Source organism: Drosophila obscura, unplaced genomic scaffold (assembly GCF_018151105.1).
Source record: "Drosophila obscura isolate BZ-5 IFL unplaced genomic scaffold, ASM1815110v1 contig_200, whole genome shotgun sequence".
Taxonomy (NCBI): Eukaryota; Metazoa; Arthropoda; class Insecta; order Diptera; family Drosophilidae; genus Drosophila; species Drosophila obscura.
In genome coordinates this window covers 7,260,109-7,287,438 of record NW_024542791.1, presented here as the reverse complement: position 1 = coordinate 7,287,438, position 27,330 = coordinate 7,260,109, and the positions used below count along the sequence as shown (strand labels likewise).

The following is a 27,330-nucleotide window of genomic DNA, read 5'->3' as shown; positions in this document are numbered from 1 at the left end:
TCGCAACATTTTTTTGTTCCTTAACATTTCTTCGCAGCATATGTTGCGTGCTCTGGCAAAATGTAAACAAACAAGGAGGCTGGCTCCGGCTTAGCTTATTTCCTCCTGTACTGCTAAGCGTAAAATTTTTAGTTAATTAAAATTAATTGCACTGATTAAGGCGTCAAATCCATGTCAATGCGTCAATTAGTCATCTATTTTTTCAATTTGCAATTAAGTTTCGGTTTGTTGTATAAAAAGCCGTTTACTTTTCATTTCGGCGAGGAATTTTGAAAACGAAAAAGTTTCGCGTTTCCGAATGCGGGAGCACCTAACTTTCCTCTTTTAAAAGTAAATGGGAATATGAAATTATTTAATTTAATCAAACTGAATTAAACTGAATGTGTCGCATTAAAAGTCTACCGGCTGACATCGGGAGAGAAGTACGTACTAGACGAACAATCGGTATTAAATAGTATTCAGAGGCAAACGATATTTGGAAAGTTAATGGCAAAAGAGCCGCCCGCCGATCCATCCGAGTTGTGCTCCAACGCCCCCGCTATAAATTATAAATAGAATGGCAACAGCGCCATGTGTGTGCGTGTGGAGAGCAACTGCAAAAGAGCACATTCTCTCTCACATAACACGCTTACCAAACAGGTTTTGAGAAAGAGAGCGAGAGAGACGACTACAATTCGACTACGACACACTTTTTTCCTGCTCCCTCAACAGTTTTTTTCGCCGCTCCACACGATCTAGAGCTGTTTTGCTGTTTGGTCCGTGTTTGTGTGCCTAAAAACCTGCAGCATATTTGTGGAAATTAAAATCCAACGGTACGGGTACAGTAGCCAAGTGCACAGGTTTTTATTTATCTTTCACATTAGTATTCAATTAATATTCTTTACTAACCCGCAGACCAGCCGATTGATATCAACGAACAGCAGCGGGAGAGAGAGTCGCAGCCCGCAAAAAGAGACAGACAAAGAGAGAGAGAGAGATTACACTGCGCCAAAGAAACACACTGGCCTGTATCTGTATGTGTGAGCGCAATATCTATGTATAGAAATGTACTCTGACGTAAGTAGTCCGCCTGAGAGCTGAGAGAGCGCTATCTTGATATTCGGATACTTGATTTTTGGTGTCTTGGTCCTGGTTAACTGTCAATAAGCAAGGGCTAGCAAGTAACGGATAACCAGCCAATAATCTTTTGGCCAAAATGAATAAAATTGTAAATCTGGCGCTTATTGTCGGGTTGTCAGCCATTGCAGATGAAAAAATACAGGAGGAACAGTATAGAAACGGTGTAAGTAAATATTTTTAAAAACTGTTCTTTAAGCGCAGCTCTCCTAGTTTATCTGACAGAGAGACAGAGTAGAATCTTTGCCTTGTTTCCTCCTCTATTTTTTCAAATCAAGTATCGGTATTTGCCTCTCATAAATATACCATATCCTTTAGTATGCCTAAACTAACTAAATTCCATTTCTAGGAAGACGGCAAACAGTTTGAAGACGGCGGTGGACAACGCATAAGGAACGTGCTGACGCTGGAGGAGCGGGTGGCGGTCATTCGACAGTACGACATCTTGCCTATGTACAGCAAGATAGCCAAGAACTTCAACTGCAGCTGGGAGCAGATCAAAAGCATCGTGTCCAATCGGCAGGCCATCATGGAGTTCTACGAGGCCTCGCGCCGCCTCAATGATTTGCCAAACGAGGAGTTGTGCAGGCGCAAGCTCAACTTCCTGGGACACTGCCTGTACGAGTACATACAAAGGGCCCAGTACTACCTGCATGTAGACATCAATGAGGAGCTGATCCGCAAGCAGGCCGTGGAGTTTCGGGATCTCATGCAGATCGAGGGCTTCAGGCCGAACAAGCCGTGGATCAATCACTTTAAGGCTGCATACAACATCACGCTATCGAATCGACAAATCACTATGACGCGTAAGCCACCGCGCTCCATGGACCTGAGCGACATCATGTCCTACTGCGGCCGACACACGTCAATGTGCAAACTGATGGTTAATAGTACAGAAGTACCAGCACCAGCAGCTTCACCCACCACGAGCACTCCAACAGACGCACACCTGGCTTCCGCACGCTCGCTGTACCGCACCAAGACGTTGGTGGCCGCCTCTAGTCAGAACCAGGCCACCCTGGTGGAGGTACAGCAACGGCGCAAGCGAAAGATCAACTTTCTGGAGAAAGCCTTGTACGAGTATATCGAACGCTCACAGATCCATCAAAAGGGACGACTCGATATGGACAATCTGCGCACCGTGGCCATTAGTCTGCGCGACATACTGAAGATTGAGAATTTTTTTCCCGACAAGATGTTTTTCAACCACTTCAAGAGCCACTACAACTTTAGCTTCTCCCAGGGAGTACCTCTGACCCATCGGAGAGTACCCTTATCCCTGGACCTGCGTGACATCGTCAGCTACTGCGGCCGGAACGATAATCGCTTTGCGGCGCAGGAGCGCTCCGTTGTCCGTCTTCCGTTGTTGGATCCCAAGCCAAGTCCGGATATGGATAAAGCGAAAGCAAATGAAAGCCCACATGTTGATGAGCGGGAGCTGTCCATTGTCCATCTGCCGTTGTTGGCTCCAAAGACGATAGCAATGGAAAGTTGTGATGCTGATGAAGACGATGACTGCATCGCCATTGAGGTGCAGCCCGAACTGATAGAAATCAACGACGATGAGGATGAACCCGAGAAAGCCACGCCCCCAACAAAGCGAAAGAGCCAACACTTATCGGAGGTAGTTGCTCCTCCACTGAAGATACAGAAAATTGAGTCCCTCCACAGCCCCACAGCGGCCGAGCTAGATGCGGCTCCTAGTCCAGGCCACTACTCGGAGACAAGCAACGAGGCAAATGCAGGGGCAGCGCTGCCTCGTTGTGTGGAGAACTATCAGGATGCATTACGTCTGCTCAAGCCACTGGAGGATTTTGCTCTAATGGAGGAGAACTATCGTGCCATTGGTCTGCTTAGCCAGTTGGAGCAGATCTTTAAGGCTGGAACCGGATTAGGCAAATAGTTGGATGTTCAGGAATCAGTGGGAAGAAATTGTTGAAACTCTGACAAAATGTACCAAATATTGTTATGGAGGAGCCTGCAACTTATTAGCCTGAAGCTGAATAGACGTGAATGTACATAAAACATTACGAAAACTAAGCTACTGAAATCCAATTTAAAACTATGAAATGAGACATGAAAACTTTTGTTATTTTTCTGTATTAACTTAAAGAGAGTACAAAGTAACCAAAACGTAATAATAATATCAAAATATATCGTATGTTAATGAGCACTTTTTATCATATAAATGGATTGAATTGGAACTTGAAGAAGTAAACACTACAAAAACTTGTGCATATTAATACCTGTAGTATAGATTTTGTATAATTGAATGGACATACTAGTGTTTTATTTTTATATTATTGAAATTGCACTACTTTAATGTGCAGATATCTGCATGATCAGCTCAAAGCTTAAGGATAATTCATGTACCAAATATTGTATGTATAATATGAGAAGAATCGATAACTAAACTACAGAGGGATATATGTACATATGATGTACACCCCCCATGTATAGCCTTCAAATGAATTCCAATAATTAATACCTGTACATGTGTATGAATATCCTTTATTTGATATGAGAAACGTCATGCGATTACTTTCGTTTGTAAAAAGTAAGAACTTTTTTAGGTGATATGTTAGGATGTGTAATACCCACCTGTCCTCTCCCCTCCTTCAGTACTGTTCTGCTTGTCTTTGTTCAGGTTATATAATCGCCTGGCCCTTCTCCATTCGCCAAAGTGCGAAGCAAAATCAACGCTAAAACTTTATGTTCGTCCTCTAAAACTTTACGCGCCGTGGCCATTCGGAGATGGGAGGAGAAGATGAGATGGAATGACCTGCAGGGTTTTTCGATGTGGGGTGGCATGGAGTGGTGGGGCGGGGCGGAGCGGGTCGGGGAGTGGCATGGCGTGTGGAATAGGATAGGTGGTGCGGAGGAGCGCAAAGTTGAACGTGCGTGGAAGAGAGCCCTGTAGGTGCTACATCAATTCTAGATGGGTAGAATTGCCGGAGGCAAGTGGCGTGGGTAGCAACGGATGCCAGCAGCGCAGCATCCCATCTAGGGACCTTGGGGAGGAGCACACACACATACACGCACACATTTGCACTTATGGACACGCACATACACACACACACACACACACATTGACACATAGATATAGAAGGAGCTACGATTACACAACTGGGCCATAGAGCGCTGAAGGCGCTGCACAGACGTAAGCGTCGCCATCGCCATCTCCATCCGTCCTCGATTGCAGGAAAGTTTCCCATTACGCTTGCAACCCTCCTCAGCGGCGGAGCATTGGAGCAGCAGGATTTTCATTTCAAGGATTTCCGACCGACGTCAGACTGGACTGACTGACGGCTTGACTATACCTGCTCCACGGTAGAGTCGGTGCAGAAAACCTACGAGTGTAGGGTTAGCTGCACGAACAGGATAGGGGATGGGCATGGGCATGGGGATGGGGATGGGGATTGGCATGAGGAATAGAAAGAGAGAAGCGGGAAGGCGTACGGACGGACATTGGTAATGGTAGTGTGGGGCCCGATAAAGAAGCAACATCAATGCAAGCACAGCAACTACACAACAAGAGCGTACAACGACAATGTTGAGAAGGCCCCGACACGACTCAGGTTACTGCCACACGACTGCGCCCCCAAAACAAAAATTGAAACCCCAGCGCGCTAAGAGCTCTGACATAAAACCCTGTGAGCGAAATTGCCGTTGGGGGATATACGAGCCAGGGACAGCGACTATATACCATTGTCTCCACTACTCAACCTCTACCTTTACCTCTCTCATGACAGTTGTACATGCTCGGTATGTGCAGATTTTTACCTGCAAGCCATTTACTGATGGATTGCAGACGAGATCAGTTAAATAAATTAAGGAGTAGCAACAGGAAAAATAAACAAACACTTCTAAGATAATTATATCTCCATTACTCCATTATTATTCTTCACCAGAATCATAGTACAGTATTCTCTCTAAGTCGTAGAACTTACTATATGGCGTGGCATGGCAACGGATTCATATTTCTAATAGCTATAATAATGATATGCAATCTATATACACAATATTTTCGCGGAAAGTCTTGGTAGCATGTTCCGAAATGTTTTCATTCCCCGGAAAATGGAATCGTAGTGCGAGAGTGCCAGTAAAGTACCCAACCCAACAAAACTTGTGGATAGGTTGGGTGGTTCACATTATCATCTCGAGTAATAATAAGGAACGTTGGGGAATACTGAAAGGTATGACTTCATCCGATAATGATTCATTGCGTACAGAATTCAAAGAATTATAATCATCGCTTTAGGAGTGATTTACGGGGGGAACTTTCAAAGGGTTCCCAATGGTAAATACATACATTGCCATATTCCATGTGACTTATTTACTTTTGTATATACTATTGATTCTTTTGCACGCATACAAAAGCTCACCCAAAGCGACCCTTTAATCATCGAGTACATGGGGATAGTCGTCCCATGCCATAATCGTTGCCATTGTATACCAAATATGAATGACTCTCCTCCACTCGCATAGAGCGCCAAAGTGTAAGCCCCAAACAGACACAGTCCCAGTCGCAGTCGGGATGGGAGCGAGGTTATCGTGTCGAGAGGCTATACGAATACCCGTTCATCTAGAGTACAGATATATTTACAACGATGCCCATGCTCAGATTCAGATACAGATACATACTGAATGGGAAACGTGAGAAACGACCGATTCACAATGATGATGATGAAGCTGATGATTATGATGCTCGAAACAAGTCTGAGTCTCTGGGTCTGGCTCTGGGAGTCTCTGCTATTGTACGAGTATGTAGCCTATGTAGCCTCGAAATCGGTCCCAACATCGAACATCGGTACAGACAGCAGCTCTTCTTTATAGCTAGTAGCTGTTTGGCTTTGCTGCTCGATGTACCTCCACTTATTTGGTTTGTCGGCTCTGCATAAGCCTCTTGGGCTTTGAGATGCCTCAGGTGCTGATGCTGCTGCCTTTCCTGGTATTGCTTCAATTCCATTCCGTAGACATCGGCAGAGCAGACGATGATGACACTTGAGTGTCGCAGCTCCACCAGTTTGCCAGCTCGTTCTCAACGGGCTTAGACTCTAGAGGGGGGCCTGTCAGGGGGATTCTGCTGCTTTTCTGCTTCTGCAGGTTCTGATACCGATGCCGATGCCGGTGCCGATGCCAATGCTGGGAATGATGATGATGCTTTCAGCTTTCAGTCATGCGCCGCTCGACCGAACAACCCGCACAATGCCGCCTCGCCTCGTATCCGTACATCGTACATTACTTCGGCTGGCTGGCTGGCTCGTTTCGCCTGGCACTGCTTCGATAGATGCTAATCTATCTTTATTGTGCAAAGATGTCGAGAGGATTCGTATACTCGCACACGAATGGGGGCACAAAGACGCTCTGACCGAACCGAACCGAACCGAACCGACACGACCCGACCCTCTTTCCCACCACAAATCCTCCAGTTCATCCATTCGTCAGTCCGTCATTCAGTCCATTCGCTCAATCGTTTACTTGCTCCGACTCTTTTTCGGGGTCTGGCTATAAATACAAATCGTCTTTGCCAACCCATCGCATCCATCGGTATGTATTGGATTTCATTTGGGTTCGATTTTGGTGTGAGCCCCAAATGGATGTTCATTTTAGGGAAGCGAAGGAATCTTCTAAGGGGAAAAGTAAATCATTTTGAACTGTGTGCTGTGTGCTAGAGATGCTAGAGATGTGTAAGTTGAAGGAAGTCCTTGGTAAAAGGATAGATATACATATATGTATGTATAAGCAGAGTGGAAAGGCTTAACTATAGAAATAATCTTTTGATAAATTATCCTAATAAATGTATGTTAATTTAAACCCTTTTCATTACTATTTATTATGTTTATTATTATCTATATACAACATTATCTTCACAGATCATGAGATACAAACAATACACTGAAATTAGCTCTGTATTTTACAGTCTGTGAGCGACCCCGTTCCAAAGAGATCGTTGGTTGTTGTTTGCATTATTTCCAGTTTCAGAACTGATTTTCCACCACCATTAAGGACTGGATAGATATGCCGCCTCTCCTCTCGTCTCCTCTCACGAATGCACGAAATCCACTCGGCGGCTCGAATGGCGTACAACCAACACGAGATATAAAACCCAGATATGGAAATGGCAATAAACTCGTAGCAGCATTCAGCATACATAGAAGGCAAGGGGAGGGGATTGGAATTGGGACTACGAAGAGTCGTGGCGGCGCGTACGTCGACGCTGACGTTGACTGCAGCTGCGACTGCGACGTTGGCGTCGCTGTTAAGCGATGGCATGGATGGCCATCGAGGGCACTGGCATCGAATCCAAGAGTATCAGGGAATCGGGCACCGGCAAATGCCACTGGAGGGGCAAAAGGCACAAAGGAAATTACTAGGAAAAACTCAGGTCCCTATGGTGCTTTCGGGTGCGACAGACGTCGTATAGATACGCGCACACAGCGACAGACAGACATAGCATACCGTCAGATAATCAGAGGAACCGGCAGACAGACGGACAGATAGATGGAGGAGCAGTGCTGCTGGCGGACATCATATATAGATTATAGCGCACACAATGAGAGAGCAATGAAAGATGTAGAGACACGAGTCGAGATACCTTTAGCTTCAGTCGAGGACTGTCGAGGATTGGGATTGGAAATGGCATTGGGATAGAGCACCAGACCAGACCGGGGCGCAGAGAGCAGGGAGCTGCATTAAGGGCAAGGCCCGGACATAATCAAAAAAGGTAATGGGAAATACTATCTCTGGTCTAAGGGAACAGTTGAGGGGCACGGGACTGCGGGATATAATCGTAAAATGTTTTAGCAGGAGAAACGAGGCGGCGGCGACGAGGGTGCGATGTTCGGTTCAATATAATACATAGCCATAATAAATTCTATGGCTAAATCCCCGCATCTGGCTCTCCAGAAAAGGTCATAATAGATGAGCTTAGTGGGGTTCTCTGGCTTTGGCTTTGGCTCTGACTCTGACTCTGTGCGAGTGTGCGGTTCGATGTGAGTAATCCCAGGCCCCAACCCATCCCAACTATGTATCTGTGTGTGGAGCATCTTCTATGCAAAAGTGTACAAGTGTGTGTGTCCCCTCTGAGTCGCGTCGCAATCTGCCCATTTTTCGGAGTCATGAAATGGCACAAGGAAAGGTCATTTTCTTCAGTGCTCCTGGCATAGTCGATTTACTCAGCTCGTTTTCTAAAGGTTGCCAAGGGATTAGCTTAGCACCCGCCAGTCTGCTCCTTGCCCTTGCCTTGCCTGCTCCTATGCGAGTGCGACCTGACCGCAAAAGCATTTCGAGAAAAGTTTCTGCGTTTGTCCATGCCGCTGCTGGTCAGTCGGCCAAGCAGTCGATAGCTGCTGAAAAGCATAATATAATAGAGTCGAGTCATCGTCAAACCCGAGGAGCTTCCGAGGAAATTCCAAAGTCCTTCAGCACGTCCCACAGCCGCCCAATCCGACACCCCCACCCGCCCAAAAACGGCGAACAACCTTCGCCATTAGCACCAACGCCGCACCACCCCACCATCGTCGAGGTTGATGCTGTGGTTTTATACCTTTTCCAATACTTTTCCCTCTATATACACATATAGTATATGCACACACGTATATATATATATTTATACGTATATGAAAACACATATATCCATCTCTATGTGTGATTTTTCCACCACCGAAACACAATCGAATTGGAATCGAATCAAATGGAAGGGAAAGGCAAGGAATTGGAATGGAATGGAACCGAATAGAGACGAACCCAAGAGCGTTATCTATCCATCCATCTGTCTATCTCTTCTCCGGCTTACGCTTACCCTGAGAGTCTTGTATTAAAACTAATCCATCAAATTGCTCTTTGGGCTACCCACAACTACAACGATAATGGGGCCTGTTTGTTGTTGTTGTAGCTGCTGCTGCTGCTTCTGCTGCTTCTACTTCTACTTCTGCCAACGTCATCATCGTCTTCGGCTACGAACCAGAACCAGAACCCAATCCAATCCAAACCAATCTCCCACCAAACCCAATACTTCAAGTAACAGACTGATATATGCATGTACATATGTATGTACATATATATAAACGACGAGTATCTCGATTCGATGTGATGTGTGCGTGTTTATTGGGAAAGATGTTGGCATAGAATGGATTTTTCTGTGCACGATACTCTCGCGTATATAGCTAGCGAACCCATCGAAGTTGCCATGGCACATTGCTAACGGATGTATGTATCAAATATAATGAATGTCCCAAGAGGCCCCTTGGACCGGACCAGCACTGAACACCGAACAAAGCATCAGCAGCATCAGGCAGGCATCGCATATCGTATATGGAGTAACCATAGGAAACTTGTTTAGATTGGCGTGATACGATACCAAATGTATGTATGGTTACAAGCCATGCAGCTGGGATGGACCAAAACTGCAGATTTTTGAGAGTTTTATAAGGGAGTTTTACCATAGAAGATCGTTTTATAATTCTCGTATTTTACGTCTCCAATATAGATGAAAAGATAATCCATTTAGGTACTATTAAAGATCAGTTGGTTCCTCCACTAACAGGGTCCACACTAATAATGATTATGGAGTCGAGAAAGAGTCAATAGTAATACCCAAAAATAGGTATAATTGCACCCGTATGTGTTACTGTGTGTTTGTGTGTGCTTAGTCAGGTATCGAGCGTATATAGCGCATATATCTATCTCAAGCAAAGCAGATACAGAAAATTCCAAGCGCATATCGTCAGACCCAAAAACTAAAACCACTCACCCACCTTAAACGTTTGATATAACCGTACTCGGATTTTTATACATGCTCGTACTCGCAGCGACGCCGGCCGAGTAGGAGAGAGTGTGATAGACCCCCATAACGGGCTCTACGTATGCCCGAAAAACCCATCAGAGAACTCTCTATATACACAAAGCCCCCAGTGCCAGGCCCCTGAAGCGCCCGCGTACACCCCCAAGAAAAACACCAAACGTAGGACGAGAGCTTCGGGTCAGATTCGGATCGGATCGGGTAGTTCGTGCATCGCCGCGGGCTGACAGCCACATTGTCAGAGTGGAAGAGGAGACACCACCCACCAGCACACCCGACTATCCGACGATATGTTGCTCTGCTGCAGTCAGCGTCGCAGTCGCAGTCGCTGCGTATTTGTTTGGCACGTCTTACGCTGACGCTGACGTCGACGTTGACAGCGCAGCGCGGTTCAAGAGGTGCTCTTGCGCCCGTCCTTGTGATGTCTGTTGCTGGCGCTGGCGATGGCTGGCGATGGCTGTCGTTGCTTCTGCTGGTTTTGCTTTCTGTTTGGGATTAAGTATTTCCTATAGATGGGAAAAACGAGTCGGTCGGGGTCGTTCGTCGAGTTGGTTGGGTTGTTGCTTGTTGGTTGTCGTATTTTTCGTACACTTCACTCTGAACTGAACGTTCGTCCGAAGCGGTTCTTTCTCGCAGCAGCGCTCGTGTGCCGTTCCGTAACTGTGTTCAATTCGAGTTCGAGTGCTCTGTGCTTGCCGGGGTATTCGGTTGCTTCGGTGAAGTTCCAGTACCAGTACCAGTATCGTATATCTTAAGGATAGCAAAGGAATACGTGCATCTCTTCGTGTTAGATATATCCGGATCCCAGTTCCGGTTGGCTCTCTCTGTTCTGGAAGTGTAAGTAAAGTGACACTCTGTAACGTGCTTCGGGTGTAAACAAACGGGGTCTTGAGATTCTGTCGCCACTGTTGATTTCTTGTTGTTGTTGTTGTTGTTTGCAATTAAAAAGCCGCATTTGCATGCCGCCAAAGGGATCTGTGCTGTGCTTCTATGGACGTGAGTGGGAGGGTGTGTGGGTGTATCTGCGACCAGAGGATCCATCCACTGCCTCGCTTCTGTTTTTGTTTACGTCTAAGACTGCGCGCCGGCAGCGAATTGTTTGGGTTTCCGTTTCACTTTTTTTTTATTTGTTTCATTTTTGCTGTTTATTCTCTCTCTCTCTTTGCCTCTCCACCGCCTACTCTTTGTGTGGGGGACATTGGACCGCAGATTTGGCGCCAATTGAATAAACGTGCTGCTGCGGTGGTCCTTGAAATTGGAATCCACGCACTTTTCAAGGCCAAAGACTCATTCCCAGTGGATGTGAGTGGATGGATGGTTCCTGTAAAGTAAAATTTATGCACGGAATCGGTGGCTTATCATATTGTCAAGGGACTTACATCGTTTTTAGGAGTACCATACGAACATATCCAAAAAACTAACAATTATAAATATTCCAAATAGTTGCTGTTTCCCAGGCTAGTTTTTCCTAAAAATCTATAACTTTACCATTCGAAACATTAGGGCAATAAGGTCAAATACCCTCATCTAATGTCGCTCTATTTCTTTATTCCCATTACTATATGTTTCCCCGTCTTCCACTTATTCCCCCTTCCAACCAACCCAAAATGGTCCAGCCAAGGCCAACATCAACCGAACCCGACTGCTTGAGACATAAGATAAATAAGTAAATGCCCAATCCCATTCCTATACCCATAGCCATACCCATACCCATACCATTAGCTATGAGGAAAACCAATCGCAAGATTACCTGAGACATCGTGAGACGAACGAAACCCGAAACTACAAAACTAAATCTCTTGCAGAGGGTCGGACAGAGCGCGGGGGGAACGGAAAAGAACCAAGCGAACTGGAATTGGGTTTGAAATCGGAATACTTCCACCCGAACATCGTACAGAACAGAACAGAACAGAACAAGAGACAAAGGGCACGATGGCGGTGGTAGGTACAAGGTAGAATGTAGAACGTAGAACAGAACTTCCTAGGCGAACAATGGCAGTGCCTGGGAGATACAGATACAGATATACAGATACAAAAGAACCCAAACTGAGGCCCAGACTATGGCTGAGGCTGAGGCTGGGTCCGGGGCCATCATCGTGATTACGACTGATGATAATGACGCTGCAGGAAATTTCACGAAGACATCCAGAAGGCTGGCTATGCCAGGCAACCATTAGGTGTGGTGGATGAAGGGGCGGGGGACGAGAGCTCCCAAGGGCAGGCGGTGCGGTGCGGTGCGGTAAGAAAAGACGAGGGACAACTCTTGAGGCGATTAAGATAAAGTGCCAATCGATATAAGGGAAAGAAAGCGAACGAACTGGGCGAGAGATGTACTTGTAGCTACATCTACAGTCAGCCTCGGCCTCAGACACATCAACATCCATCCGCATCCACATCCGAGTATATAGCCAGAGTAAGAGCCAAAACCATCGCCAGAGCTGAGCACAGCAGAGCAAGAGCCATAGTCAGGGCGACATAAAAGGAAATATAAAACCATTTATAAAGCAAGTCAGTCAGGGGAGATTTGAATTGGAATTGATGGTGTATGGTGCACACTCGGCTATGTGTCTCAGTGTGTGTGTGTGTGTGTGTGTATGTGTGTGCCTGGCTATATGTATACCACAGCCATGGCATGGCATGGCTGATGGCTGCACGAAGAGCATAGACGAAGCGCAGTCGCGTTGTGTGTCAAGGTGCGAGGTGTATCTTCAAGATGGTGAGTGGAAGGGTTCGTCTTGGGTTTGGGTATCTGCTGCTCTGCTGCCAAGGAAGTTTCCGGAGCAAAAACTTTGCCAAAGTTAAGTGAACAGCTGCCTGAGGAGGAAGCAGAAGACACTGCTTGTACGAGAGAGCGAAAAGGATATACAGAGAGAGGGCAGCAGACAGTGAACCACCCCTAAGCCGGCTCACGCAACAAAAACTGAAAGATAAAACCCAATTCCGTAAATCCATGTCGACAAAAACAACAAAAGCGAAAGGAAGAACCAAGAAAGCTGTGAGGGGAGAACAACCGAAACAGCAACTGAGACTCTGTTCGAGACTTTAAACCTAATCAGTGGAAATCTCGATTAGTTGGACCGACTTTCAACGAACGGGAGAAACGGACATGCTGTTCATATTAAGTCACCTCTCAGTGCTGGCAATGCTCTGCTAATCCAAAGACCGGCTCTGACTCAGGCAGGTGGGTCTCTCGGGTCCCTCGCATCTAGCATCGTGTACATACCCGTAGTCGTGACTCAGCAGAGATGCAGTATCTCGCCCTCTCTTAAACCCCTGGGTCGGACAGCCGGGGGGCGCGGCCAATTCGTTCACTTTAGCCAGGCGTCTCTGTTACTTCTATCTCGAATCTGTATGTATCAGTAGTAGGTGCCTGCGGCTGGGGCTGTGTGTGGGCGTACTCCCCGATATAATAGTTATAATAGTAGAGCGTCGTTCGAGGCATGTCTGGTTCTGGTTCTGGTTTTTGGGGCTGCGACTGGAAATGTATCGATTTCTGGAGGCGTACGTACGCATCGTTGACTGAGCATTTCTATAGGGAGGAATCTCTGCTTCTGTTTGGCTTTCAGGGGAATGTTGTCTTATTGCTCTTATGTATTCCATTATGACTCAAGTGGTGTTGGCTCTGTGTGTGCAGATGGTATGATATGCTTCAGAAGACCCTCGAGGTCGTCATGTGTAGATATTTGTACATATGTACTTATATATCCCTATATACTTGTGTAGTTTGGGATCTGGATAGTTCGATGCGTCAGATCCGAGTCGGGTCAGTTGCTTGCTTGCTCATTAAATTTCATTCTAAATTTATAATTACGCTTGTCCTTCTGGCTATTTAAGATATGATTCATTTCAGTCCAGCACTTTAAAACAAAATTCAAATAAAAAAAACACCTGTTGTGCCTTGGCGCCAAATGGACACATTTTGTTGTTTATCAACACTGTGCCAGTCCGAATTCCAACGAACAAAACAGAATGCAAAAAAAGCGGCAATCGGTGTTTGTTTTGTGTGTATTTTAATAATTTAGAACGAGAAATCAGCTAACAAAGTCTTTTCTCTTCCTTTTGCAGCTTTTGGTGGACATTGAAGTTTAATTTTTTTTTTCTTTTCATTCGGTGGCTTGGCGGCGCATTAACGCAACGCCAAGACAAAATTCATTTAAAATTCGGGGCATACAGAACAACGTTTCCGGAATGCCGACCATTCGGCGTTGCTGCATCATCGGCTGCATGTCCAATTCGCGGCAGCATCCGAGCATGCAGTTCTTCGCCTTTCCACGGCCGGAGAGTCCGTTCCACAAGCTCTGGAAGGAGGCGTGCCACGCTTCGCTGCGTAGGATCATACCATTCAAGAAGCCCGTGGTGTGCGCTCTTCACTTCGACCCCAGTGTCCTGGGCGGACGACGTCTACAATCGAACGCTCTTCCCACGCTACGGCTGGAGGTGCCATCGAATATGGCCGCTGTGGAGCAGCAGGCGATGGTGGAGGAGATCGAGCGCAGTCGCAAGTGCGCCTACATCAATGCCGTCGTCTACGAGTGGTTAGTGCGCGCCAACATCAATCCCCAACTGCGTGGCAGCATCACACATGGCATGATCAAGGATAAGGCCGAGACTGCCCGTCAGGTGATCGGCAGCACATCTTTTATTGCCGACAATCGCTGGCTGAACCGGTTCCGCGAGACACATCTGCAGGGCTTTGCCCAGAAGCTGGCCACCAATCAGCTGAAGCCCATGGGCACTTCCCTCTGGATTCCTGATATTGTCCACGACTTGCAGCACCTGTTCCCCCCGGCCAGTGCGGAGCGTGTCGCTAAGCTGGAGGAGATGCCGGAGCACTACATGAACTACATGCAGCAGTATGGCGAGTACGAGGAGGACGAAGACAGTATGGACATCAAGGAGCAAAGCTATCAGGAACAGCAGCAGCAACAGCATTTTGCTCTCCAGCAGCAGCAACAGCATCTGCAGCAGCAGCATCCGATGAATCATCCATGGCCGCCGTTTCCGGGACAGCCGTCACATCCGCCCCATCCAGGCTTCACTAGTTTTAATGATTATTACTTCGAGCGCCACCAGCAACAGATGCAGCAACAGCTTCAGCAGCAGCAACAACAGCAAATGCATCAGCAAATGCATCAGCCGCAGTTCCCACCAGTGACGGCTCCTGCGACACAGCCCCAGAGGGAGCCATTCCAACCACAACTACCACCGAATGTTGGGCCCCAACGTGCCAGTCCCTTCCAGCCAGTTCTCCTGGCTAAGCACCCGAAGATGGAGTCGGCGACTGACATGGAAGTGCAGGAAATCAATTGCTCGACAATATCTCGAGGGTCGCCATTGCTCCTGGCCGAGCCCACACAAGCCACGCAGGACCTCACAGAACAGACCGCCAATCTACGGCTGCCCAGTCCCAAGGAGCAGAACAACAACAGCAGCGGAGGGCGCGACAGTGCCAGCAGTAAGGAGAATGCTCCCAAGGCAAGCGGCGGCAGCAGTGGAAAATCCACGCCAGCACACTCCGCCAAGGGCAACAGCTCGCCAGCGCAGCCATCCACATCGGCGCCTGCTTCGCCCAAGAGAATCTCCAATGGCAGCAGCAGCAGCAGCTCTGGCAGCCAGACAAATGGTCACGCATCTCCAGAACCCGAGTCGAAGGCCTTGGCCATTACAAACGTGCTGAAGGAACTCGACAGCTACACCGACGCGCTCGAATATCTGAAGCCACTGGAGGATTTTGTGCTCTTCAAAGAGAACTTTCGAGCAATTGGCCTGCTCTCCCAGTTGGAGTTGGTTCTGCGCAAGGGCGACAAGGGCACGCTAGTCGAGGGCTAGAGTTGTTGCTCTATTAATGACAAACACAAATGTGATGAACATCGTACATACAAATGTATCGAATAGATTACTGAAATATGTAGTATTATTATTTTGAGCTACCATTAACTCAGCTACGTAATTTTAGCAGACGGAACTATGACTTTAACGAAATAAAAATAAATAAATCATTAATTTATTAATTAAAACAATAGGAATATAGACATTTTAGTTTTATTGTACCAAAGCAGTCCTGCGACTATTGTAATCTGTTAGCACTATACAAGATGGCTGACTAGTTTTTTCTTTTCCCGAAAAAGTGCAGGGGAAAATTTATTATTCCATCAATTTAATCAACAATCCAATGATAATTAATGGAACAGCCATGGAGAGCCAAAAAGAAAATCAACTGCAACACCCAAAGTTAAAAGTTACGCTCAAGCCGTGGATCATATGCAACCGCTGGAGGAGTTTCTGATCTCCACGAAGAACCCTGCGCGCTGCAAGACTTTAAGTTCCTAAGAATGAAAAAGAATACTTCTAAAATATACATGCTAAATGCATAAATGCTAATGCATAAATGCATAAATATAAAAATTATGAGAGCTGACTTGGTGTTGTTGCAGTTGTTTTTGTCCGTTAGATATTCCACATCTGGCAGCGTTGCACTATTTGAGATTAGCAGCTTCCTGCGACGCGGTCACACTACGCCAATGTTTACGTTTTTACTTCATTGCAAAAAATAGCCCCCCATATTGTTGCTTAAACGCCCTATTCTTCTGACTCTTCGCGTGTAACATTAACAACAAATGTCGCTGCTGGAACAGTACGAGCAGCAGTACGCGGCTCTGATTGCGGAGATAACGGCGCATATAGGGAGATTGCAGCAGCAGAGCAGCAGCAGTGAGTGAAAGATTTTACATTTTCGCACATACACACACAGGGATGATACTCAAATTTTTGTTAATCCTGCAGGTGACCGTTACGAGCTGTGCAGCAAAATCGATGGCAGCCTGCCCGAGGCACAGGAGCTGCTGGAGCAGATGGGCCTGGAGGTAAGAGAGCTGAATCCCTCACAGCGAAGCAGCTTCAATAGCAAGCTGCAGGTGGCCCAAGCCGAACTACGACGACTGCAGGCGGAGTACAAGCAAACAAAGGATAAGCAGCCAAACGCCTTCACAACCTTGGACTTGGGTGGGGACGGTGACTTTTACGAGGATGTGTCCATTAATAATGACCAGCGACAACGCCTACTAGACAATTCGGAGCAGATTGAGCGCACTGGCAATCGGCTGACCGAGGGCTATCGCGTAGCCCTGGAGACCGAGGCTCTGGGCGCACAAGTACTGAACGACCTGCATCATCAGCGCGAAACTTTGCAGGGTGCCCGGGCACGTCTGAGGGAGACAAACGCCGATCTCGGCCGTGCCTCCCGCACCCTGAACACCATGGTGTTGAGAGCTCTGAGAGAGAAGGTTGTTTTATACGGGGTAGGTGTGTGCTTCGTAGTCGCTGTGGGCGTCAGTTTATATCTCACCTTTGCCCCGAGTTCCTCGGCTGCCAGATCGTAGTAAGCCCAATGATAAACCAATTGATATGATATAGTTTGAGTATAGCTTATCACTAGAGACGTATTGACGCATTCCTGTTTTGTGAATTGATTATTTATTATTTGTTTAGAATATCTTACGTCTACGAGTATTCCAGTGTGTAAAGGAAAAGTTCCCAACGGCTAATCCTAGTGGGAGAAAGCTGCAAAGACTTACGCACTAATCTACATATGTACGAGTACTTTTTATTTGGCAATACGCGGCGCCTAGATACCTACTACTCCTATTCTATGACTCATGTTAAAAGTTTGGTGTTTCGTGTTCATTTTAGGGACGTATCTTGCATTAATTCGTAAAAAAAAAACAACCAAAGGTGAATAGGCCCATAATGCACCTACAATTCGCATCGTTAATAAATAAAAAATAAATAAAAAATGCATTTCTGCTCGCATTGAGTCTGGCTTTAGCCAAACTCAATGTTCCCCAACTGCTAGCAGCTGCAGGAGGAGGCCTCCTCGTTGACCGTCGGGTCACTGGCTGTGTCAATTTTGAAGCTTTTCTGCTCGAGAGCCTGCAGCTCCATTTTGGAGCGATTGGCGTGCACCAGTTGTCGCGATATGTCGCGAAACATTTCCTCAACACCCGCCCCGGTGCGACAAGATGTCTTGTAGGTGGCACTAATCAGTGAGTGGCACTGCTCGCAAAAAGCTTCCACCTCCTCGTCACTGACTTCCGGCTCACGCCCCTCCAAGTCGCTCTTGTTGCCACAGATGAAGATCTTCGCATTCTCGGCATACGTAACAATATCCAGCAAGTGCTGCGAAAGGGAGTGAAAGGACGCGGCATTGTCCAGGGCGAAAACAAGTATTGCACCCTCTGCAAATTTGTAGTAGGAAGAGGTCACAGAAGCCACGCGTTCCATGCCGCCAGTGTCCCACAGTTGGAGCTGCCATCAATCATCAGGAGATTAGTTAAGCAAGCTGGACGCATATACCATCAGAAACTACACACCTTAATCTGCTTGTCGCCCACATTGTACTCCCGATCAATATTATCTAGGCCCAGTGTAGATTTGCGGTCTGTCTCCGTCACGAATGTATTGTTGGTGAAGCGGCGAAACAGCGAACTCTTGCCGACGCCATAATCGCCGCAGAGTATCACCTTTTGCTTGGGTATGCGTATAGTTGCCATTATTGCCCTGAAATTTTGCAGCTCCAGACACAAAAGAGGAAAACAACAAAGTCCTCACAGCTGTTAAGGGGTCATGGCGTTGCCAGACCCACAACTGCTCGAATTCCACAGAGGTGCTTACGATAACTGCTTACGCGGGCTGAATAGATAAGATTTTCCCTTAAAATGAGCCCCACCGCCGCGGCCATGTTCAAAGTGATCCATTCAGCTCGTATGAGTGCCAAGTGGAAAAGATGACTGGCCTGGTAGTGATATTGCTTGCGTGCTTCGCGGCCTTGGCACATGGTAAGTCGCGTCCATAAATCACCGTCCTACGATCTATCTATCTATCTAGCTGTCTCTCACACAAACAATTGCAAACCGTAGGCAAGGCCGGATATGGACCGGGAGATCAGGATTGGGGATTCGTCGACGTACGTCCAGGCGCCCACATGTTCTATTGGCTCTACTACACCACGGCCAATGTATCCAGCTACACGGAACGTCCCCTGGCCATTTGGTTGCAAGGAGGACCAGGTGCCTCGTCTACTGGCTATGACAACTTCGAGGAGCTGGGGCCGCTGAAGCTTGACGGAAGCTACCGCGAGTGGAATTGGGCCAAAGACATGAACGTGATGTTCATCGACAATCCCGTGGGTAGTGGCTTCAGCTGCGTCGACAATTCATCGTATTATACGACGACGAACAAGCAGATCGCCCTGGATCTGGTGGAGCTGATGAAGGGCTTTTATGAGAATCATCCGGAGTTCAAGGCTGTGCCCTCGCACATCTTCTGCGAGAGCTACGGCGGAAAGATGGCCCCAGAGTTCGCTCTGGAGCTGTACTATGCCATTCAGCGCGGTGAGATCGATAGTAACTTGGTGTCGGTTGGATTGGGTGATCTGTGGACATCGTCCATCGATTCCGTGCTCTCCTGGGCTTCGTTCCTCCTTCAGCTGGGCATCGTTGATACGGATGGCCATGACAAGATCGAGTCTTCGGCCGCATCGACCAAGAGATATGTAGACCGTGAGCTTTGGACCCTGGCCACACTACAGTGGAGCTCCACGCAGTCGGTGGTGCTTTGTGAGTCGAAGGGCGTCGACATATACCATGTGGAGACAGCGACGCTTGGCGATAAGTACGTGCTGAGGTCAATGCCCATGAGTCAAGAGGGTAGAATCATGAAACCTGGTCAAAGCAAAAGTGAGTTTTTCAATCATTTCTCCTGGCAGAGCTCATGTACCGCACTTTAATGCACTACGACATTGACGAGGATCGGGACAAGCTTCTCGAGGAGTTGATGCAGGGCCCCGTCACAGAGGCCCTCAACATCACCACCGGCGTCAAGTGGGGCGCATAGAGCAGCGCAACCTTCTCCTCGCTAATGGGTGATTTCATGAAAGCCTGCCGTCCACATTGGTAAGGGCTGACTCTTGTCTGTGCCCGGATCTTCTTTCATACAGCTGAGTCCTTTTGCTTTCAGCAGGTGACCTGCTGAGCAACACCACCGTCAGAGTGGGTGTTTTCTCCGACGGCCTGGACCTGATCTGTGCCACCCCAGGAGCTGTCAGTTGGATTGCCGACATGGAGTGGACGGACAAGGCGTCCTACCTGGCTGCTTCGCGTGTTGGCATCACCGTGGATCGTGTCCTAGAGGGCTATGAGAAGACGGCTGGAAATTTCAGCATCTTCTGGGTGAATCGTGCGGGACACATGGTGCCCGCCGATAATCCGGCAGCCATGTCTTACATTCTGCGCAAATTCACCAACTTTGGTTAAGCGTCTGTCAATAAAACTAACGATTATATCAGAAGTGGGGCGTTTTTATTTAAAAAATTTCGAATTTCGTGCGATCAGATGCAGTAACAGTAAAGTTGTCGCATGCGCAGAAAGAAGTACTCTCTCAACCACACACACACACAGCCACCATCTCTCGCCGTTCGTGTATTTTTTCCACCCTCTCCGCATTGCTTTTTGTTTTGTTTCGCTCGCTTTGCTTCATTCTCTCCTGTCTATTCTCTCTCACACTCTTTGCATCAGTTACTTACTCCCGCACGCTTATCAGCGAAATACAGGCCGGCGCAGAACGAAATCGCGCTCTCTCGCTCTCTCCATCGACCGCCACGCTGCGCATTCGCCAGAGAAGAACAGAACAACGTACATCGCGGCACTAAGCAGCTATTTTTATATTAACAGTTCTAGGCGAAACAGCACAGCGCATGCAACTGAGCGTCGTTGAAAAACCATAGAAATACTATAATCGACTTTGTTGGTGGCCACACGAAAGGTTTGAGAAAATTGCCAGGTGAATGCAATGAAAATGAAATAAAACTGGCGGCTGGCGACGTTTTCAAGCAGTCAACGCGCATAATCGTAGCCAGAGAGCCAGAGAGGGTGAGTGGGCGCAGCAAACAACTGTAAATTGAGTCTTGCAACACTCGCCAGAGGCGCGCGGGTTCCCAGCTAAAGCAGCAACAAAATGCGGATTCGTGAAAAACGCAGAAGGGAGAGGGAGCAAAGCAGCCAGGCACAGGCACAGGCACATGCACAGCCCTCCAGAAAGGATGACAAGAAGGATAAGGTGAGTCGATAATGATTGCAATGATTGAGGCCCCAAGCTCATGCGATTCGCTGTCCCCAGGTAATCGACGTGGATGCCGTCGTGAAGCCCAAAGGGCCGACTCTCACACAAAGGTCATACACCACGACGCCCGACTATCTGCCCCGACTATCTGCCGCCGAGAAGGTAGCCTTCGACAACCGCATCAAGCGCAAGAACGTCCTCGCTCTCAACGAGAAGGTGGCTGCCTTGCGGGAGTACGATCGCCTCCCAGTCTACAAGCACGTCGGACGGCTGTTTAACTGCAGTCCTGACCAGATTAAGCGCATTGTGCAGCAGCGTCAGGAGATCATGAACGCCTGGGAGCAGCGGACGCGGCGCACCCAAGACGCAGGCACGATGGAGACGAAGACGATGAGGGTGTCGATGCTGGGCAAGGCAGTGTACGACTGGATTCGGCGCATGATGTACTACAAGGACTTTATAATCTCCGACGGCCTCATTCAGAAGATGGCGCTGCAGTTCAAGAGCTCCATGGGGCTTGCACACTTCTTCCCCCACCAGGAGTGGTGCGACAAGTTCCGCAGTACCTACAGCATCGAAAACAATGACACAAAGATGTTGAAGATCGGCTACACCCAGAGTCACTCGGTCCAGATCAAGGACATTGTGAAGGACGTAACGTCGGAGTGCAAGCCTCTGGACAGTACGAACCAGCAGAACGAAGGGGAGGAGGATCAGGACGACGGGGAAGTGAGCCTGCCAAGCACGTTCAGCAGTCATGCAGGCGAGGAGGACGATGAGGTCGATGTGGATGGCGGCGACATTAGTGAGAGGGAAGAGGAGGAGGATGTGAAGCCATCGCTGAGCGAACTGAATCTGGCACGTGCCGTCCACCCACTGCCTCAGTTGGTCAGGCTGCCACTGCCGCTCAACACCAACACACTGCCTGGTACGTCGCAGAAGGTGCTGCTGGCCACGCCCATTCTCCCACCAGGTGCAAAGCCACCCACCGGTGGGGCACAACCAATGACCATGACCATTATACCGTTGGCTACGTTGGCCCAGAGCATAACGAAGCGTCCGTCGTTGCAGCCACAGCTGCCAGAGAAGGGTCCAGTAGTGCCTGCACCCATGCTCGAGATCAAGCAGGAAAAGGACATCAAAGCGGAGCCGAAAGACCCCGAGGAGGAGACGGAAACAGATATGGAGGTAGCAGAGGCTATGGCACCATCCAAAGCACAACCTGATCCGGAGCCGGAACCTGTCATGCGCATCAAGGAGGAGCCACTTGGAGAAGATGATCTTGAGGACGATGCCAACGGAGGGCGCTCCAGTGTCACATCGTTGGCCGAAGTCCTGGCCGCCAATGTGGAGAACGAAATGGAGTACATCGAGCAAATGCGCCAGCGCAGGCTGAGCCCGTCAGCCGAGGGGATTCCAAAACTGCCACCGATGCCACCATTGACCATGGCGCCGGCAGTCGCACGCCAAGGCATCAAGCGTCGTCAACCAATGGACCATGACGATAACAACAACGGCGGACAATCCGCCAGTGGGACGAACGTCATCAGCTGTGCCGATGCACGAAAGTACCTGAAACTACTGGAGCAATTCGCTCTCCACAAGGGGAACTACCGTCTGATCGGTCTGATCACCCGAGCCGATGAGGTTATGCGGGAGGTGGATGACGCCTTATCGTAGGATAATTCAGAGTCAGGGAACCATAATATGCTTCAGCCAAAGAGCAAGCCAGTCTTAAGCTTAGTTCGTAGCCAGGCATCTCGAAGACGCACTCAATCACTAGCCGTAAGGTATACATATCTAGTTTGTACTCGAACCAAATACACTAAACCGAAATCATTTCGTTCCTTGCGTCATTGTTACAATCTCGATATGGAATATTAGTACCTATGCACTACATATATATAGATTCAGACATGTACATGTGTAGATGTGTGTACACCTATTCATGGCCAGCACAAAAAGTCGGCTAAATATATGCGCTGTATAGCCAGTGCGCAGGTCTGCCCTTAGCTGCCGGATAGATGGTGGTCCGGCCGGGCTGCCGCTCTCACCAATCAAACATCTGTTTTGATTGCACCTGAGAGTGTGTGGTGTGGTGTGCGTGTGAGAATGGTGGGCGCTGTCTGAGAGTGCGTGTCAAGAATATACAAACGTATACAGTTCGAATAAAGTTGAGCATTTTTCATATGGCATGTCAATCATTCAATCAACATCAATATGGGTAGCGCCTAATTATGGCATGATGATTGCGAGATTCACATGTGTGAAATGATGTGCGCATGTCTGCCCTTAGCCAGACGACTGGTCCAAACTGGCATCTGGCCAGGCGCTCCTCCCAAAGGCCCCGTAGGAGTTCAATACACATGCAATGGGAATTCTTAAAAATTGTGAAATTCTAGATTCAGAGCAGCCATATCTGTATTATTGCGCATTTCCAGACGTTCACAAAAACCTGGGGTCGTTGATTGATTGACTTGGCTCTGTATGTATATAGCGCACAAACAACCCTCGCATACATGCACAAATCCACGCCGTCAGAAAACTAATCAATCATTCAATCGAACACTGACACACACACACACACCGGTGCTGTTTGCGTCTACATCAGAGTCTCAGTTCATGATTGCTGCTTGAATCGTGAGGGTCGGTCCAATTTTATCCATCGAGGGTGTTTTCGTCGTATTGTTTAAAACGGAATTCGAGATTGTAGCAACAAAACAACACAAAATCAGCATTTAATTCCAGGGTATGTATGCAAAAGTAGAGTCGTTTTTCATGTTCGTCCATGTTCCTGGTGTTTTCCAGCACTGCATTTTTGTTGTTGGTATTTTTATGATTTTACACAAAAAGAGTCTACATTCCAGCCAACAGCTGATGCGTGTTTGTATTTTTGTATTTTAATATTTATTATTTTAAAACAAAATTAATTCGCAAATATAGCGACACATCAAGGCTATAAAGACATTATTGTTGGTTCTGCACTCGTTTTGAATACCCCTAAGCAAATTTAAGATGGCAATTGTATTAACTTTTATTTAACTCTTTCGTTTCGTGCTAAGATGACGTCTTTGCCTGACCGCTTCAGCGCTGGCAAGCGTCAGTTTTGGCGCGAGTTCTTGGCACTCTATCAGGGAATGCCGCAGCTCTGGGATGCCAACCATGTCGACTACCGAAACAAGGAGCTGAGAAACAAGGCCTACGAGCGGCTGGAGGCGAAGCTAAGGGAAATCCAGCCGAATGCAACGCGCACTGAAGTTGGGCGTCGCATCAACATCTTCCGAACGAACTACCGGCGAGAGCAGATGCGGATTCTGAAGCAAAAGGAACTGGGATTTCATTCGGATCTGTGCAAGCCCACGCTTTGGTTCTACGATTATATGGGATTCCTCCTCACCCAGGAGTCATTCCAACAAGGCAGAACCAGGAAGGTTCGCGGAGCGGCGATCACAAAACAAAAGACGAGATTTGAATTTGGGAGAGACGTTAGTATATAATTGATTGGGCGTTATTTGCAGTTGGTTTTACAATGGATTGCATTGCTTATTTTCAGGCCTCATCGGACCCACTGGATACCGTGAGTGACTGGCCAACAAATGATACCATAGGCAGCTACCTACCAGAGCCAGGCACGCAACAATCGGAGGGGAGTTCTCTGCTGAGTCCGAAAATTGAGATCATCGAGCAGGACGGAGAACCCATGGATACCGATAGGCACCCGCGAGACGACGATGTCAAGCCGGAAACTTGTGGCTTTAGCACATCCGACTACAAGGACCGCAACGTCTCCACGAACGCGGCGTTAACTGTGGGAAGGCGATCAAATGGTTCAGACGTTCCTCCAGCTTTAAGCGAGTCCTCGGAGTTGCTGGCCAAGTCTTGGGCTGTTCAGTATGAAGAGATGGCACCGACGCAAAGAATCTTGGCACGAAAAGCCATCGCCGATATTCTCTTTGAAGGCTGCATGGGAAACTTGCGAATAAACCGCGGCGAACAGCGCAGCTCAGTGGGAAACCATTTGTAGATCTGATAATTATAAAACTAATTTAATAATATACATTTTAAGAGATGTAAATACTGAAAACTGTGTCGTTATAATTTTTCCCGCCCCCACCATAGACTCAGCGTCAGTGCTGTAAAGCATAATGTCGAGTTTTGCGCGACCATCAAAATACCACAACGTGGTGTATTTTTGGAATCTGTGTCGGTATTTTTCTGAGGGTCAGTATTATTTGCACGCAAACAAAATTGTTTGGTTGTTTGTTGTTTTTTAAATGATGCTGTGCCGTGGAGGAACAAGAGTGTGAAGATAGTTTTCCACTTTTAAAGGACACAGCTAAACATTTTCATAACGATTCCGAGCAGCAGGTAGTCAAAACTTCAGAAGATGCAGAGCTGCCAGGGGCTGAGCAAGATCTCTTTGTAAGTAATATTCTACTGGCATTAGATGAAATTAGTTACATATATCCATTTTATTCCAGGAAACATTTGTTTGATTTTAGAGTGGAGCACTTCAAGATCATCAAGGGTCCGAATGGTCATCACTTGGCCAGTAAATGCCAGGAAGAGATTAAGAAAAAGTTACCTGCGTCCTCATACGAGGACGTAATGGCATGGGTTGGCAGCTGGATAACACGGCTAAATGGGGAGAATACAGTTCCTCCGAAAACAGCATTGGTGCAGCAGGCTGACAGTGTAATTGAGACTCGTCCTGCCAAGCAACCAGCAACCGAAGCAGCCCCAGACCAACCTCCGCCATTCGTGATTGACCTCTGTAGTGATGAAGATGAACCTGCAGAGACTTGCCAAAGTCTAGACAGTTTACTTGACAGCGAATACATTCAATCAAAAGCAGCCTCGTTAATCATCCATGATGACGAGCTGGGCGATATAAATCTAAAGGACTACGCGGACCACATTGATGGAAAGATTGATGTAGAAACTCTAAAGCAGCGTGTCGCTAAGAAAAAGATTGCTAAAAGATTCAGCCAGACTTCAATAAAGCAGTATGCGAAAAAATTGAAGTTTCGATTGAAGCCGAGAGTAATCCGACCAAAACCGACAGCCAAAGAAGTCGAGATCACTGGCAAGATACAAAAAGGACCTAACGGATCAGAACTAAAATCAAAACAAGACAAGAACACCACTGGCAGGGCGCCAGACGAGCCCACCACAGAAGTACGCACTGGCCGAGTAAAGCTGAAAGCCAACGAAGACAGAAGCATCGTCAAAGGCAAGGCTCAATATGAACCCACCAAGACAGTCTGCACCGAAAGATCAAATCTGAAATCCAACGAAGTGAGGATCAGCATCACCCATGGCAAGGCACCAGAGGAACCCACCACAGAAGAACGCACTGGCCGAGTAAAGCTGATAGCCAACGAAGTCAGAAGCACCATCACCATCAGAAGCAAGGCACCAGATGGACCTAGCAAGACAGTCTGCGCCGAAAGATCAAATCTAAAATCCAACGAGAGGATCAGCATCACCGCTGACAAGGTTCAGGATACGCCCACCATAAGAGTACGCAATGACCTTGTACTAAATGGTAATGTTCTGGCACCACTTGAAAATACTCTGATAGTTGATGGGCCTGTAAACCAACCTGCAAAATCTAAAGACTCCACAAGCTCAGCTGGCAATCGAAAGCGAAAAGAATGCGAAACAACAACAGAAGATGGTCAGGGTATGGCCAAAAGGCAATCAATTCAGTTAACTCGTACCAACCCAAGTGTGTATCTTCAATTGCCAACAATCCAACTGCTCCTAGACGAGGTGGCACACTTCTCGGTTGGCCAAGGAAATTCCCAAGCGCTGATGCTCATTAACCAGCTACGTCACAGCCTCCAGACAAGAGAGCAAATGATCTGGAATGCAGCGAATCTCCATAACTTTTCGCTCGATTAACAAAAGTCGCTGGAACGGCTGGGAAGAACTATTCGTTCGTTCGTTCGTCTGGGATAGCGTCGGAATTAACGTGTTTTGTTTTTAATCGAGCCTACGATGTTTATTTGTAGAGAATAAGGAATTTATTTGTGGGCTTAAAGACTACGCTACGCCATGTGTGCCCTTTTGAGGCTTTATTATATGTATAATAATTATTATATATTATATATTATATTATATTATATTATATTATATTATATTATATTATATTATATTATATTATATTATATTATATTATATTATATTATATTATATTATATTATATTATATTATATTATATATTATAATATATACGATTACTCGTATCATCGTAAATTGAAGCATCATTATATGACGATTTTCGTTCTTTA

At 47.3% G+C, this 27,330-nt stretch overlaps 8 protein-coding genes across 13 annotated transcripts; 7 read left to right on the top strand and 1 right to left on the bottom strand.

Annotated features, from left to right (window-relative positions):
- Positions 1-486: 486 nt before the first annotated feature.
- LOC111074394 lies at positions 487-3,565 on the top strand. 3 transcript variants are annotated; one of them, XM_022367145.2, is made up of 3 exons: positions 487-812; positions 895-1,282; positions 1,466-3,565. In XM_022367145.2, the coding sequence occupies exons 2-3, from the start codon at positions 1,196-1,198 to the stop codon at positions 3,017-3,019; spliced, it is 1,641 nt and encodes a 546-aa protein (XP_022222837.2). In that variant the 5' UTR covers positions 487-812; positions 895-1,195; the 3' UTR covers positions 3,020-3,565. The 3 variants fall into 3 exon arrangements, with proteins under 3 accessions (XP_022222837.2, XP_022222839.2, XP_041449736.1); XM_022367147.2 differs by having other exon boundaries at positions 489-812; positions 895-1,056; positions 1,466-3,564; XM_041593802.1 differs by lacking the exon at positions 487-812 and adding an exon at positions 822-839.
- A 7,086-nt stretch (positions 3,566-10,651) lies between these two features.
- On the top strand, positions 10,652-15,949 carry LOC111074404 (bromodomain-containing protein DDB_G0280777). The gene is made up of 2 exons (XM_022367159.2): positions 10,652-10,756; positions 13,985-15,949. The coding sequence occupies exon 2, from the start codon at positions 14,108-14,110 to the stop codon at positions 15,746-15,748; it is 1,641 nt and encodes a 546-aa protein (XP_022222851.2). The 5' UTR covers positions 10,652-10,756; positions 13,985-14,107; the 3' UTR covers positions 15,749-15,949.
- A 484-nt stretch (positions 15,950-16,433) lies between these two features.
- LOC111074402 (vesicle transport through interaction with t-SNAREs homolog 1A) lies at positions 16,434-17,716 on the top strand. Its single transcript, XM_022367157.2, has 2 exons — positions 16,434-16,630; positions 16,703-17,716. Exons 1-2 carry the CDS (start codon positions 16,537-16,539, stop codon positions 17,296-17,298), a joined length of 690 nt encoding a protein of 229 aa, XP_022222849.2. The 5' UTR covers positions 16,434-16,536; the 3' UTR covers positions 17,299-17,716.
- LOC111074403 (ras-related protein RABA1c) lies at positions 17,364-18,532 on the bottom strand. Its single transcript, XM_022367158.2, has 2 exons — positions 18,289-18,532; positions 17,364-18,223 (listed from the first exon to the last, which is right to left on the bottom strand). The coding sequence occupies exons 1-2, from the start codon at positions 18,466-18,468 to the stop codon at positions 17,768-17,770; spliced, it is 636 nt and encodes a 211-aa protein (XP_022222850.1). The 5' UTR covers positions 18,469-18,532; the 3' UTR covers positions 17,364-17,767.
- A 118-nt stretch (positions 18,533-18,650) lies between these two features.
- On the top strand, positions 18,651-20,233 carry LOC111074400 (retinoid-inducible serine carboxypeptidase-like). Of its 3 annotated transcripts, none has more exons than XM_022367153.2 (3): positions 18,651-18,753; positions 18,835-19,653; positions 19,934-20,233. In XM_022367153.2, exons 1-3 carry the CDS (start codon positions 18,702-18,704, stop codon positions 20,227-20,229), a joined length of 1,167 nt encoding a protein of 388 aa, XP_022222845.2. In that variant the 5' UTR covers positions 18,651-18,701; the 3' UTR covers positions 20,230-20,233. The 3 variants fall into 3 exon arrangements, with proteins under 3 accessions (XP_022222845.2, XP_041449691.1, XP_022222846.2); XM_041593757.1 differs by lacking the exon at positions 19,934-20,233 and adding an exon at positions 19,683-19,863 and having other exon boundaries at positions 18,835-19,623; XM_022367154.2 differs by lacking the exon at positions 19,934-20,233 and adding an exon at positions 19,683-19,734 and having other exon boundaries at positions 18,835-19,588.
- A 293-nt stretch (positions 20,234-20,526) lies between these two features.
- Positions 20,527-23,229, top strand: LOC111074399. The gene is made up of 2 exons (XM_022367151.2): positions 20,527-21,031; positions 21,092-23,229. The coding sequence occupies exons 1-2, from the start codon at positions 20,930-20,932 to the stop codon at positions 22,712-22,714; spliced, it is 1,725 nt and encodes a 574-aa protein (XP_022222843.2). The 5' UTR covers positions 20,527-20,929; the 3' UTR covers positions 22,715-23,229.
- A 364-nt stretch (positions 23,230-23,593) lies between these two features.
- On the top strand, positions 23,594-25,088 carry LOC111074401. Of its 2 annotated transcripts, none has more exons than XM_022367156.2 (3): positions 23,594-23,783; positions 24,097-24,519; positions 24,588-25,088. In XM_022367156.2, the coding sequence occupies exons 2-3, from the start codon at positions 24,097-24,099 to the stop codon at positions 25,056-25,058; spliced, it is 894 nt and encodes a 297-aa protein (XP_022222848.1). In that variant the 5' UTR covers positions 23,594-23,783; the 3' UTR covers positions 25,059-25,088. The 2 variants fall into 2 exon arrangements, with proteins under 2 accessions (XP_022222848.1, XP_022222847.1); XM_022367155.1 differs by lacking the exon at positions 23,594-23,783 and adding an exon at positions 23,815-23,917.
- A 177-nt stretch (positions 25,089-25,265) lies between these two features.
- Positions 25,266-27,126, top strand: LOC111074407. Its single transcript, XM_022367161.2, has 2 exons — positions 25,266-25,456; positions 25,516-27,126. Exons 1-2 carry the CDS (start codon positions 25,422-25,424, stop codon positions 26,939-26,941), a joined length of 1,461 nt encoding a protein of 486 aa, XP_022222853.2. The 5' UTR covers positions 25,266-25,421; the 3' UTR covers positions 26,942-27,126.
- The last annotated feature ends 204 nt before the right edge of the window (positions 27,127-27,330 follow it).

What these genes read in the sequence shown, in the direction of transcription:
- LOC111074394 (XM_022367145.2), top strand. Translation starts at nt 1,196, where the DNA reads ATGAATAAAATTGTAAATCTGGCGCTTATTGTCGGGTTGTCAGCCATT. An exon ending in AGGAACAGTATAGAAACGGT is followed by an intron (nt 1,283 to 1,465) that starts GTAAGTAAATAT and finishes TTCCATTTCTAG; the next exon opens with GAAGACGGCAAACAGTTTGA.
- LOC111074404 (XM_022367159.2), top strand. Translation starts at nt 14,108, where the DNA reads ATGCCGACCATTCGGCGTTGCTGCATCATCGGCTGCATGTCCAATTCG.
- LOC111074402 (XM_022367157.2), top strand. Translation starts at nt 16,537, where the DNA reads ATGTCGCTGCTGGAACAGTACGAGCAGCAGTACGCGGCTCTGATTGCG. An exon ending in GCAGCAGCAGAGCAGCAGCA is followed by an intron (nt 16,631 to 16,702) that starts GTGAGTGAAAGA and finishes TTAATCCTGCAG; the next exon opens with GTGACCGTTACGAGCTGTGC.
- LOC111074403 (XM_022367158.2), bottom strand. Translation starts at nt 18,468, where the DNA reads ATGGCAACTATACGCATACCCAAGCAAAAGGTGATACTCTGCGGCGAT. An exon ending in TGGGCGACAAGCAGATTAAG is followed by an intron (nt 18,224 to 18,288) that starts GTGTGTAGTTTC and finishes GATTGATGGCAG; the next exon opens with CTCCAACTGTGGGACACTGG.
- LOC111074400 (XM_022367153.2), top strand. Translation starts at nt 18,702, where the DNA reads ATGACTGGCCTGGTAGTGATATTGCTTGCGTGCTTCGCGGCCTTGGCA. An exon ending in CTTCGCGGCCTTGGCACATG is followed by an intron (nt 18,754 to 18,834) that starts GTAAGTCGCGTC and finishes TGCAAACCGTAG; the next exon opens with GCAAGGCCGGATATGGACCG. An exon ending in GAAACCTGGTCAAAGCAAAA is followed by an intron (nt 19,654 to 19,933) that starts GTGAGTTTTTCA and finishes TTTTGCTTTCAG; the next exon opens with CAGGTGACCTGCTGAGCAAC.
- LOC111074399 (XM_022367151.2), top strand. Translation starts at nt 20,930, where the DNA reads ATGCGGATTCGTGAAAAACGCAGAAGGGAGAGGGAGCAAAGCAGCCAG. An exon ending in AGGATGACAAGAAGGATAAG is followed by an intron (nt 21,032 to 21,091) that starts GTGAGTCGATAA and finishes CGCTGTCCCCAG; the next exon opens with GTAATCGACGTGGATGCCGT.
- LOC111074401 (XM_022367155.1), top strand. Translation starts at nt 23,870, where the DNA reads ATGATTTTACACAAAAAGAGTCTACATTCCAGCCAACAGCTGATGCGT. An exon ending in CCAGCCAACAGCTGATGCGT is followed by an intron (nt 23,918 to 24,096) that starts GTTTGTATTTTT and finishes TTTCGTGCTAAG; the next exon opens with ATGACGTCTTTGCCTGACCG. An exon ending in GATTTGAATTTGGGAGAGAC is followed by an intron (nt 24,520 to 24,587) that starts GTTAGTATATAA and finishes GCTTATTTTCAG; the next exon opens with GCCTCATCGGACCCACTGGA.
- LOC111074407 (XM_022367161.2), top strand. Translation starts at nt 25,422, where the DNA reads ATGCAGAGCTGCCAGGGGCTGAGCAAGATCTCTTT. An exon ending in GGGCTGAGCAAGATCTCTTT is followed by an intron (nt 25,457 to 25,515) that starts GTAAGTAATATT and finishes ATTTTATTCCAG; the next exon opens with GAAACATTTGTTTGATTTTA.